Below are 14,181 nucleotides of genomic sequence, written 5' to 3'. Positions count from 1 at the left end.
CTTTCTTTATTTTCTTCTATGACCTTCTATGAGCCTGATTTCCGATCTAGGATGAATAAAGTACATCTTAATCATTATAATAGTACATTAACAAACATAGCGATGCTTGAGGAAAGGGTATGTATGGGAGGGTATAACTGAAATGAGGGCACACTCACTCTGTACCGTGCCCGAGTACGTTTGCCCCCTAAAGTCTAGATTGTTTGGCTAGTGTGAGCACGCCATCCGTACTCAAGTACCACTCAGGCCACGGTACAGATACTAATGAGCCAACACGCGCACACGCACGGATACGCAACCTATATGTACAAGAGGCAACTGTACTCTGGCCCAGTTGAGATTGCCTAGTGTGAGCACAGGCCAGCGGCACAGTGGCCCCCCACTGTGCCGCTGGCCTCTGGGGGGAGTTGGTTATGGTACAGGGCAACTTTGCCTAGTGTGAGTGTGCCCTCAGACGGGTTGGTAACTGAATTCAAGACTTCTTCTGGCACCTGTCAACTATTTTGACAATTAGATGAGGGAAGTACCGCTACAGAGTGTGTGTTGTCATAATCATGTTCCACTTCATACAGTTGTCAGTGCATACAAATGTCATCTCGCTGTAAGAGTGAAAACATGTGACATGCTCAGGGTGACCAGAAGAGAGGAAACCCAGTACATGACAGCACATCTGTCTGATCGTCTGTCAGCTAACTGATCAAAACTGATCAGCTAACCTAATAGAGGACCGGCCAGTAAGTCAGCCAATCAGAGAGAGAGAGGGGGGGGGGGGGGGGAAGGAGAGGGAGAGTGATGTTGTGATGAACAGAGTGATATATTTATTAATATATTCATATTTAATATTTGATATGTATATATATTTTGTTTGTTTTATACTTTGACCTCCTAATTGTTCACCTGCTTTGCAATGTTAACGTTTGTTTCTCGTGTTTTTTATTGAATATAAATTTGAATTTAGAAAGAAAGAGAGAGATAGCAGAGAACAGCAACATGGTACAAAATATTCCCTGTGAGGTAAGCGACCTCACACGCAGTCTTCTGTTGGAATGTTCCAAACATCTTGTTTGAATCAATTATTAAAACAAATTATTTTCACACATTTGAAACACTGACGAGTCCGTGCCGTGTATTCACAGGGTTATGAATCAACCACGTCTACCAGTGACACCACTGACAGTACCCAGAACCATGAGATCTCAGCTACGCTCATGTTTGTGGTCATGTTGAGGGTGCCTAGGTAAGGACAGTGAGGCCAGCATTCCTTCGATCCCTCACATTTCAAAACTGCAGACTAATTATCTATTGATCCTATCTGTACCTAAAGTGGAATTTATAGCTCAGGGGGGATGGGACTGTAATCAATAAAGGATTCAACCTCTGCCCTTCACTCTCTCTCTCTCCTCTCGTTCTAATTCGCTCCATCTGTAACACTATTTTATTTGTCCAAACTTAGCTAAAATATCTCCACAACAGCTGTCTAGGTATGTGCTCAGCGCCCTGAGCTCAACTCTGTTGATAGACCTAGCGACGCCATCATTATTGAGTATTAAAACCAGCTGATCTCCAGAGGGGCCGTTTTTGGAAAGCACTTTGAATCCAGTCGTCAAAACAGAGCTATCCTTTATAAATGGTAGTAAAAATAAAGTGTGGCCATTAAAACAATTTAACAATTTCACATAGATGGATCATCCTGCCTAGCCTTCAAAACAGAATAGAAAGTAATTCAGTAAACGTCTAGTTTGTAGCCTGGCATGAAACATGGTTAAACAATAACTAAATGGCTAACAAGCAAAACAGGCTTAGGTTATTTTACATTTCTGTGAGAGGTTTACAGTTACCGGCCTCCGCTTCCCCCCCACCCATTAACTATTGATCGGCAAATCAATAAGAAACAATGGCAGTTATTGTAGGGGTCAGAAGAGCCATGAGATAACATGCATGTGGGAGTAATGATTAACTGTCTAATCAGCCAAAACCTAACCATCAACGACCTCTTTTTCCTTCTCTCCTCTCATGCCATCCATCTTATCTGCAAATCAACTGTCCATAACCACAAGTTGACCATTGATGAAGAACAGGGCCCTCATAGTAAATTGTAATGCCTTTTGGACAGAATAGTATTTCAGAGATGAAAGAGATAATAAATTAGTTCCCATCATTAATTGGGTGTTTTGTTTATATTAAAACTTAACAGGTTAACAGATGAGTAAATTAAGCTTACTGTAACCTAGTAAACTATTGAACATTTTATTTTAGAAATTCTGCACAAATTCCAATAATTTCATTATCTCCCAGATTACAATCTTCATTTTAATTTTGCCTCTGAACACACAGTAGGGTTGAAGAGTTTGAAGAACAAAAGTTATTTAAATAAAACTACAAAACTCAGCCAAACACCAGCCAAACACCACAGGCAAAGGGGATGCTGGTGAAAGATGAAAGGACTGAAGGTTGTCTCTCTAGTTACCGTGATTATAACCCCGGCAGAGTCCTCCAATCAGCAGCCAGGGCTACCAGCCGAGATATGTAATCACAAGCATAATCTCCTCGACAGACATGAGCACTGGAAATCCACTGCCAAACAGAGCCGATGTTTGCTTTTAGCTCCAATCTTATGTCCAAGCTACTCTACTCTAAAATCACAAAAAATGGAAGTCAAATAGAAAGATGTTCTTCTTTTTCTGCGCCATTGGGGGTTCTGTGTTGAAGTTTCAATGGCGGGTAGCTACCGCTGTGCGCGGGTAGGCAGAACATGAGCGGTAACTGGCACTCGATGCCATCTCTGATCACGTCTATCAATCTGTTCTGATGGGAAGTTGTGGTTATCAATGGCCACATATGTCATGGCTTGACAAGGCTTGACAACTCACCTGCTAAGAGTGATGTGGATGCTGAGGAGAGGGAATGATTCTCTCCAAGGAAGCGGTCTAGCGATTGCTAAGGAAGCTTGCTAGCTGTTGTTAAGGAAGCTTGCTACTTGCTAGCCATTGCCAAGTAAGCTTGCTAGCCCTTGCCAAGAACGCTTACTAGCCATTACAAAGGCAGCTTGCTAGCCATTACAAAGGAAGCTTTCTAGCTACTACAAAGGAATTGTGCTGGCAATGGCCATTTCAGGAAGCTTAAATGCTGCAGAATGCTCAATAGTCTGAGGCATTTCAGGTTGTTTGCATGTTTTTTGGCTAGTTTGTTTGGCTAGTCTAGGGCCAGCAGAATGAGCGAATCTACTGTTGTATATTGGCTGAATACTAGTTGAATACTCTCCAAATAAGTGCAGGAGCCACATCTCCTTGTAGAAAGTGCTAGCATTGAGGAAAAGTGTCTAAAACGTTAATCCTGCTGACCTCCCCATAGTGGAGAACTGTTTGATAACAAACCCACAGATGATCCTCAGCCCACTTTTTGCGGCAAGATAGAGCCACTGTGGTTTGCTGCTTTTAAGTCTGCAGTCATACATATTCACAAGAGTGGCAATTTTTTTACCTCATTAAAATTAAGATCCATCGCCCTTCCACAACACTGCACCCTACTTGCCTGAAGTTAGTAGGCTACTTACTGAAGATGAATCTGTGTGCTATCTCTCCATAGCCTATATTTTTTCATAAATAACACTGTCAAGAGTAGATGCCTTTTAACGGACGAATCAATAACACAGCAAAAAAAGATGAAAAATCCAGACAGCGTTTGGATCGTTGCCCTTCTGGACCTGGAAAAAGTAGTCATATTTGTCTATCTTGTCTGTCTATTATCAAGCAAAAAAAAAAAACACACACAATCCAAAAATATAAACTGTTATTTAAAAAATGTCTCACAGAAAGTAATCTGGCCCTTCCCTAACCAACATGTTGAATTCAAGACTGTCAAAATGTATACCAACATTATGAGTTATGATCAGAGCAAGTGTCACATGCTAAAGGACATGCTGCAGTGACCTCCAGTGATAACAGACAAGGGAATGTGCCGTATTTGGCAGTTTGGCAGCCACAAGGTGATGATGACATTTACAAGTCCTAAGTGAAGATGGTATCCTCCTAGAGGCGCAGGAGTGAACGTGAAGACATGCCTCGACATGAGATAGACAGAGGGAGAGAGAGAGAGAGAGAGAGCGAGAGAGAGGGAGAGGGAGAGGGAGAGAGAGAGAGAGAGAGAGAGAGAGAGAGAGAGAGAGAGAGAGAGGGAGAGGGAGAGAGAGGGAGAGGGAGAGGGAGAAGGAGAGGGAGGGAGAGGGAGGGAGAGAGAGAGTGAGATGGAGGGATAAATTGAAATAGATAAGAGACAGAGATGGAGAGAGAAAGACAAATAGATAGATAAATCGATACATAGTGAGAGAGAGAGAGAGAGAGAGATGGCAGGAGAAAGACAAATATAGATAAATAGATAGATAGATAGATAGATAGAGAGAGAGGCAGAGAGAGAGAGCAAGTGCATAAACAAAGGGCAAGGAGGACCACATGAAAGTGAAAGTGGAGAAAAAGAGTATGGTTTAACAATGAGCCTGTGAAGGATTGTGTCTACATTTTTCCCTGGCCTGTCTGCACTTAATTGCCGATCTCGCTAAGCAAAGGAGGGGACACGTAGCTCTGATGGCCCTTGTGAACCAGAACAGCAGGCTCTTTATTACTTACCTTAGAGATATTGCTGGACCGACTTGCAGAATGACAAATAGGCTTCTCGTTCTGGAAGAGAGAGAGAAAAACGAGAAACCCGTTTGAGAGACGTGCAGTGATTGAATCAACAAAACAAATTATATATGCCGGCTTTGAGTGGACACAAGTTGGGAGCGGATTGGTCTATGACATTTCTATAAGGTAATATATTTCATATCACAATTTTCCTCAGCGTGATAAAAAACACTCTGGCACACACATCAGAAAGAGTGGTTTGACTCCTGAAAGCATCCATGAACACACACCGACATATATGGACACTTTATTGGCACAAATAAAGGCAATAATGCATTCGTTGGCCAATATATTTTTGGACGCTCTGATCTGAGAGTGAGTCACAGTTCTCGTTGCCATGTGAACGGTAGGTTTAGGCTATCTGTCTGTAGGGGGCTTTAGAAGCAAACAAATTTGACATCTCAATAGAGGGCTGCAATTCTCCCTGGCACCCAAACTAAACAATGACCAGATTGAAAACAGAGGTGTAACTGAGGTAGAATAATGTTTGCCATTGAATAACCAACTCCTGTGAAACTATTTGTGATTCTTTGATAGTTTATGAACGTATAAAGGGACACTATTTTACATCAGTAAGCCAGATGTTACAATGTACTATTAATTAGCAATTTAACAGACGCTTTAAAGGGATATGCAGAGATATCTGTAAATGGGCGTCTTACCCAGATTCAGACGACTTGATACAATTCCAAATGAGTACTTGATTGTAAGTCAATGGATGCGGCTTACAGAAAGCAACCACTTACCCAGTGAACTGCCCTGCTAAACGCACAATGATGAATTTAGATTTAAACCACTCATCTGATTCTGGGGTAAGACAGGCAAACGTGAATTTACAAAGCATGTCATTGAGGAGCAGGTAGTGTGTTAGGGCATCTTGTTGAGGAATGCTTACTTATGAGGTATGCTATGAACATAAGGATCAAACCCCAAAAAACTATCCCGCCTCCATAACAGACGGTACATTAATTGGTACATTTTTCCATTGAGTACGATGGCACAAATGCATGCTGTTATGTGCTTTTGGCCTCCTTCAGAAACAAAGAACATCTACCGGGGGTTGTGCCACTTTCAATATCTGATGCAAGCTTTGATGGGGTTTTGATTCCTAATGAGTAATCAATCACAGTTGCATAACCCAGCCTGTCACAGGGTTTAATAGACATGCTGCCCACTGCTGCGATTCAATCACAGAGGAAGACAAACAACACTGCTGGTGTTGGTTGGACGAAACTACAGAAACACTGGCCCTAAAAACTTCACACACACACACACACACACACACACACACAAACCCAAGTTTCACATTTGATTTAAACATGTTGTCACATTTGCTGCATTTCAATGAGAGATAAAAAAAAAAAAAACAACGCAGCTGGTGTTGGACACCAGACACACCGGCCACCTCACCATGTTAAATGTGCAAAATCACACGTGTATTTGGGAGGGAGTTTGAGGGAGTGAAAGATGAAGTCTTGGTGATCCTATGAAAATCCCCAGCAGACTCATTAACCTTGTGCGTGTGAACCGGGATACGCAAATACACACACACACACACACACACACACACACACACAGACACACACACACACACACACACACACACAGACACAGACACACACACACACACACACACACACACACAGACACACACACACACACACACCACCATCCAGGGACTCTCTTTCAATTCTTAATTACTCCAGCACTTCATTGGAATCTCTGGCTGCCTATAGTTGCCATGGTGATGAAGGATTGGGAAGTGGTAATTCTTTCCATATTTCTTCTTTGCCTCCTCGCTCAGTTTCTATCACACTCTGTACTTCCCCTCCGTCCTCAACCCCTACGATGCTTCAAGGTTGTACTGCTGCAATCACATCCACTCACATACCCGGAACCTTTCTCACTCACACTGAGAGTGGTAGCGTAGTTGTAGAAGAAGTAATCGACTATGAACTCTATGGCTGATTGCATGCCTGTAGGAATTCACAAACCTACACACACGTCACAGACACACGTGTAGACACACACACACACACACACACACACACACACACACACACACACACACACACACACACACACACACACACACACACATAGACACACGCACAGACACACACACACACACACACACACACACACACACACACACACACACACACACACACACACACACACACATACACACATGCACAGAAACATCTTACCATTTCAGCAACAGCTCCATAATCACAAAGCTGATCTGAAAGGGACTTTTGTGAGAACGGCCTTGGGACTCCTTACAGACATCCTCGCTCAGACAAACCCTCGGCAGGGTGACTAATAAAAAACGCCACATTCACCGGTCAAAGGACCGACGTTGGGAAAACAATAGACAGAAGACGGCCCCCTCGTCCTCCCACAGCCCTCCATCAGCTACACGGTCTCAAGGACTCTTGTCTTCAGTCACCAACGGCATCGGAGGAGAGAAGAGTCATGTGACACACCTCCTCCCCCACACAGACATAGCTACACATCCATCCATCCATCCGTCCATCCATCCGTCCATCAAGCCATCCAGTCACCCAGCAATCCATGCGTCCATTTCTTCCAGTTGTAGAGTGCGGGGGTGGGGGCCTGTCAAAGCCTAGCATGGTAGCATCACACACGCATACACACACACACACACACACACACACACACACAGACACACACACACACACACACACACACACACACACACACACACACACACACACACAGTATGGGACTTTGTGTCTTTCAGTAGTTTAAAATCACGGGTAGTTCTCTCTTTGCTTTGTCGCTCTCCAGTTAATAATCCTTCAGCCCAAAATGCAGTAGGTCACGTCCCTATATTGTACGGAGCAGTTGCCTTTATTCCCACTGTTTCTGTAGACTGCATCAGTGCCTTACTCCTTACTAGCTTCATGGAATATTCTCACTCAAAGGGGCTTAGGTTTTAGTGCTCTCTCTCTCTTTGTGTGTCTCTCTCTTCCTATAATCGCTCCTTTGAGGCTTTCCTACTACCCCTGGCCTTCACCAACCGAACTCTAGACTGGACTGGGAAATCACTTGCAGGGAGAGAGAAGGAGAGAGGGAGGTGGATAAATTGTAAAATTGTCTTCTCTTATCCCAAGGCATCTCTGAGACATGACCTTTGCTGCAAAGATTTCTACTTACATTTTCTACCTACGTACATGGTTTTATGGTTTTATGAGGATCCCTGAAATATCATCCCACCAAGGCAGAGGGCTATAGTATACTGTATGTTTAATTCAAAGCATCGATCACTGGCACCGGCATCAGAACTGACAGATGGCAAACAGTTGCGACAATAGCTGGAACTCTTTCCCAAGCCGTCCAAGATGGAGCCCTTGGCGTCGGTTGCCAATTCCTGCTGCATTCACAGCATGCTAATTTTCAATCTGTCAGATTGTCATCTCTTGTGCGGACAATGTTCCAGAATTGTAATCACCATTCTCTTGGTTTATAAATGGTATTAACACCACCACAATAATTTGGGAGATATGTGAGAAACAACTGTGGAAGCTTTTCTTCCAGTGGAAAGAGCAACAGACCTTTATTGCTAGCGTTTACTGAAGAGCTTAGAGGTTGTGGTGCTGGCCAAATCTAGACAGATATAACACTACTGTGTCCAACACAGACACAGTGTTCGTGTGTGTGTGTGTGTGTGCTGTTATATATAGTGTCTATAGTGTGTATAGATGACATTTTCCAGTACATTAGAACTAGGATCATCACACCATTTATCTCACGGAGCCATTCTGCCCGAGGATTGGTGAGGAAGTGTACTGACATGGACTCTACACGTATGACATAACGAAAAACAGAGAAGCTATGGTGACACAGATGGGTGGCACGCCATCTGTCTCAGCCATAAAGTGGCAGACACACTTCTGACAGGAGTATAATGAGTCTTTAACGATATTTAGTGCCAAACAGGTCAAGGTTCACAAAAGAAAAGCGATTCTCAGAGAAGACCAAAACTAAAATGTTCAGTAGATGTGATTTGAAAATAAAAAAATACACAACTGCTTCAATGAAATAATAACTGGAGCCCCTCTGTATTACTGCTAATACAACACTGCTAACTGTTAGCATGGCCAGAGGGACCCCTCTGTATTACTGCTAAACGTAAGCATGGCCAGAGGGACCCCTCTGTATTACTGCTAACTGTTAGCATGGCCAGAGGGACCCCTCTGTATTACTGCTAACTGTTAGCATGGCCAGAGGGACCCCTCTGTATTACCGCTAACTGTTAGCATGGCCAGAGGGACCCCTCTGTATTACCGCTAACTGTTAGCATGGCCAGAGGGACCCCTCTGTATTACTGCTAAACGTAAGCATGGCCAGAGGGACCCCTCTGTATTACTGCTAACTGTTAGCATGGCCAGAGGGACCCCTCTGTATTACCGCTAACTGTTAGCATGGCCAGAGGGACCTCTCTGTATTACCGCTAACTGTTAGCATGGCCAGAGGGACCTCTCTGTATTACCGCTAACTGTTAGCATGGCCAGAGGGACCTCTCTGTATTACTGCTAAACGTAAGCATGGCCAGAGGGACCCCTCTGTATTACTGCTAACTGTTAGCGTGGCCAGAGGGACCCCTCTGTATTATTGCTAACTGTTAGCATGGCCAGAGGGACCTCTGTATTACCGCTAAACGTTAGCATGGCAAACTACCTTTACAATACTCTTTTAAAATGACAAATGTGAGGCTAATATGGCTCAACCTTCTAGCGCGCTAACCACATAGTCAGATACGCCTTCATAGGGACCACAGATGGATTCAGACTTGTCGTCCTGTGCCAACATGAAATGTCTCTTTCTCTTTCAACCTACTGTGCTGTCCTTTAAGGCACGAACGCCCCCGATAAATACATTTCTTGGAGGATGAACACATTCACACATTAAGGGTTTGAGCAGTGACCATGCAGGCCAATCCATGGCTTCTGTAAAATCTCCCCACCAGCTAGTGGACTTCCTTGGAGCCAAGGTCAGGCTGACACTGGGCACATTGATTCTGGATGATAAGGGTGGAGAGTAGAACACAGTTGGAGGACAGATTCACAGAGATACCGTACAACGACAACGCCTCAAACCATAATGAAAATGCATAGAGCTTGTTCCTGGTGTTTTTGTTATTTGAAGCCAATTTCAGTGTGCTTGGGCAGGTAGGATGTACACACACACACACACACACACACACACACACACACACACACACACACACACACACACACACACACACACACACACACACACACACACACACACACACATGTGTGCGTGAGTAAAGAGTGACACTGCAAAACACCAAGTGTGGCATGTGTAGCAAGTGTCAGCAAGCCAAACACCAACTGGAAATGGGCTGCAAAAATAAACTGTATTTTTTTAAGAAGTGTCTTTATTATGTCCCGTCTGATTACGATTTCACCGTGGAGACAAGAGGGCTGGCCAGTTGGAGATGGGGAGAGGCAGAGCTCCACTGATGAACACCCACTATCAGTCAGAGGTAATGAGGTGGCCCAAGGAGTAATTAGATTGCTGCGTTTAATGGGCAGAGAAAAAGAACATGGGCTTTTATCTGCGATACCAATCAGCCCTTTCGTATCTGTTTTTATTTTGTCACTGATCAATCAGAAGCTGAACTCCTTTCATCTCTAATGCGGCGAGCGAGACGCCTAACCTCTACCTGCGACCAAATCACCAGCCTCCACACTAAGGAGCTTTAGATAAAAGGCTCTGCTGGAGGACAGCATGGTTCAATAGTGATTAGTCATAGTGGCTAGTGCTAGACTAGGGTGTTCCAACTTCCAGTCCTCAATCTACCTCACCCTTGAGCAAGATGCCCTAACCCTCCCACATGCTGATTAATGACTGTGTACCGAAATTCACGGCGATTCCCTTTGGATAAAAGCGAAATGACACAATATCAAATGAATAAATAGCAAAACTGTCAACTGTAAACAGTCAACTCATCCCGTGTGTGAGGACATACAAGTTTCACCTTGTAAATCCAGGTGGGCACTTGCTCACTTGGCATGAGGCCATTGGAAAGCCTTTCCATTCCATCCCATAATTTACTGCTGCATCGTTGGCAGTGTCTTAGAAAGAGGCTGTTAAGAGGACACACAAAACCATCATGTATATATCAGGGGCTGACTCTAATTCAAATCAAACTCATTGGCACTCATTTTGAATGAGCTCTAGAGACAAAACATGCTGGGGAAACCGACAATGAGCAGGTTGAAAGCCACCGAGGAAGTTATACAGTGCAACTCTTGACGTCCTATTTTAAATGCTAGAATCGACATCCAACAGAGTCTGCATGACGAAAATGAGGCCTTGTTGGCCAGCAAACAAAGAAAATCCAGCCCAAAGTAGATGTCACGGCTCGTCTGAATGGCTTCCTACTGAACCGAATGCCGTGGGTGCAGGGCCTACCCTCATCTGCATACGGAGAACAACACCCTCGCTCTCATATCCCACGAAAATGAGGCTACGTCGCCATGTATTTTGTGTTTTTTTTCTGGGTTTCATGTATGTATGACAGAGGAGAACGTCGATGCCGGCTCCTCCGGCGGGCAGGGACATCTGAGATTGTTGATGCCGTGCGTCCCGCTAACTGGTTTAATCTCTTTAAATCACTTGGTAATCAAATGCCTGTGAGGTTTAACAGACTGCCGTTCATTCACTCCTGCATTGACAGAGAGACCGTAGCGTACCGTACAGTAGATGAATAGATAGAAAGATACAGTAGAGAGATACTAGATGTACACAAAGAGATAGAGAGATATCAATTAGAGAGAGAAAGATAGTAAAAGAGCGAGAGAAAGAGAGAGATTTTCAATTTTTTTATGTAACCTTATTGGAAAATTTTTTAATTGTTCAATTATCTGATTATTTTAGCTAATTAAGATGATAAAGTATATGTTTACTATCATATTCCATGTAAAAAAAATAATCTCACCATCAACTAAAGAGAAAAAAGCACTGTCAACATCCCAAATGTTTTCATTAAACTTATATAATTGTAAAATAATTCTATGTTCTATATTTTTTGTTTTCAGCTATAGTAAATCGCTTGTTTTGCCTGCCAAAACAGAAAGTCAATAACCTTTTATTACTGTCTTGTCATTTGAATAGCAAAAAATGCAAAGCTGCTCACTCAAATTCTAGAAAGATGGATAGAGAGAACCAAAGAGAGAGAGAGAGATAGAAACAAAAAGAGAGGCACACAAATACAGAGAGCGACAGAGAGAAAAGAAAGAAAGAAAGAAAGAAAGAGAGAGAGAGAGAGAAAAACAGATGAGTGATGAAAGAACAGTATTCTGAGCGCACACATTATATTGCCCCAAATTAACGGTCAGGTCATTTCCTGACAGGATGTACCAGTATTGGAGCATGCCCTGACCCAACCTCACCCATCAGAGACCTCCACTGAGGCAGGAAGCGGCCTCACATTGTGGTTTCCTATGCCTGTCAATGCCACAAACCACAGAGAGGGAAGATGTAGGTGGATGTGAGGCTCAGGAATGGCCAGCTGGACAGTTAAGCAGGAGCAGATGAGAGAGAGCAATTATCAAATGTAACAACAAAGAGAGATCTCAATTGGCCCAGCTGAACACATCTGAAGGTGGAGAAGTACGGTTATAAAACAGCCAAATACTGAAGTTGAATGGCTTCCAATACGACTGATATTTCCTACCTCAATTGGAGGATGCTTTAATCCAAAGTGATTGACGATGAATGATAGATACGGGCCATTAAGTGGCAGGTAGGTGAATTACTTAAGCAGGTAAGTCAGGCATCTAGGTAGACTGCAGCTTTCGGGAATGACACCCAGAGCCATAATGGTGGGTTTCAAACACTCTTTTTATTACATGTCCTTTGTACACCTTACAAAGGACATGATGAACAAATGAGGTGATGAACAAAAGACATGCAGCCGTCTTCCTCCACTTGTGTAAGTGTGTGTGTGTGTGTGTGCACGTGTTTGTGTGTGTGTGTGTGCATGTGTGCGTGTTTGTTGATTTGCCTGCATTGTCAGGAGCAGGATGTGAACTCACACGTGCCTCTATTTCCTCCCCCTCTCTTTCTCTCTCTCTCTCTCTCTCTCTCTCTCTCTCTCTCTCTCTCTCTCTCTCTCTCTCTCTCTCTCTCTCTCTCTCTCTCTCTCTCTCTCTCTCTCTCTCTCTCTCTCTCTCTCTCTCTCTCGCATCTTTCATCTCTCTTCCTCTCATGGATGCGTAATTGCATCAGTGTGTCCAAACAGGATATGAGAGAGCAGAACTGGTCCTGGTCGGTCTCAGGTGACTCTCCTGGTGGTAGGGCTGAAAAGAGCCACGCTGGCGTGTAATGGAACACCAGATAGGGGACAGTGTTGGCCCTTCATAGTGCAAGGACACAGGGAACTAGGGTTCAGAACTAACCTACACATACACGACAGGGGAGAAGAAATACGATAGGGAGCTGGGTTGATAGAGGTAGCAGCACAGAAGGCTGATGGGAAAAATGGAGAGGAATGATAGAGAAAAGGCTGGTAGAGATATGGCACACAGACAGACAGACAGACAGACAGACAGACAGACAGACAGACAGACAGACAGACAGACAGACAGACAGACAGACAGACAGACACACACACACACACACACACACACACACACAGACACACACACACCCAGATAAACACAGACACAGAAACACACAGACACACACACACACACACACACACACACACACACACACACACACACACACACACACGAGGCCATGCTCAACAATGACATCAGCACAAGAAAGGAAAATAATGGCAAGCAGTCAAGGCAACAGGAAGGGCATTATACAACACCAGCACCATCAGCACCGCCCGCACCAGCACCACTACCACCCGCTTGGGTAAACACATGGAGCAGAGCAGGGCCTGTGCTTCAGGGCTGTGAGGCCCCTAGGAACAGCCTGAAGCATGTCACAGTTCCCACACAAGCTAGCTAGCGTTCAGCTGCAGCCTACAGAGCTCTGTCACATAGCCATACTGTGGGAACTAAAAATACAAAAGCCACACCGGAAGAAAAGCTCTTATTTTGGCAATAGCAGCAATAGTATTTATTACCATGTTTGTTTTTAGATTCTTTTTTATGGGCTTAAACTACCAAACATCCTGTCAACAAATAGCAAAAAGGTCTGTGAGAGGGAGGTTTGATGGTGGGACTGGTAGCCAACCAGCCTGGCTAATTGTAGATCCTCACTCCCCTCGGAAGTAGAGCTGACAACCACAACATACAGGAAACCTCGCTTGTGTCTCTGTCTCCATGCACTGCTCCGTTCTCACTGCTTCTACCTCTGCACCCACCTCACCCCCACCAACCTTCTCATCACACAACAGGTTTTAAGCTCTAGCGCAACACGTGACCACTGCTAATCCTCTTACGCAAATACACACACACACACACACACACACACACACACACAC

General features: G+C 44.1%; 1 protein-coding gene across 2 annotated transcripts in view; it reads right to left on the bottom strand.

Annotated features, from left to right (window-relative positions):
* The window catches only part of marchf8 (membrane-associated ring finger (C3HC4) 8), a 64,918-nt gene that overhangs the window by 13,860 nt on the left and 36,877 nt on the right, over positions 1-14,181 (bottom strand). For both annotated transcript variants that reach the window (XM_084470089.1, XM_084470088.1), the window contains exon 3: positions 4,623-4,673. In XM_084470089.1, the coding sequence (XP_084326215.1) occupies positions 4,623-4,673 (51 nt within the window). The remainder of the gene's footprint in view (positions 1-4,622; positions 4,674-14,181) is intronic.

This window comes from Micromesistius poutassou (assembly GCF_964030765.1).
Source record: "Micromesistius poutassou genome assembly, chromosome: 7".
NCBI lineage: Eukaryota > Metazoa > Chordata > Actinopteri > Gadiformes > Gadidae > Micromesistius > Micromesistius poutassou.
This window is presented reverse-complemented; position numbering and strand designations above follow the sequence as displayed.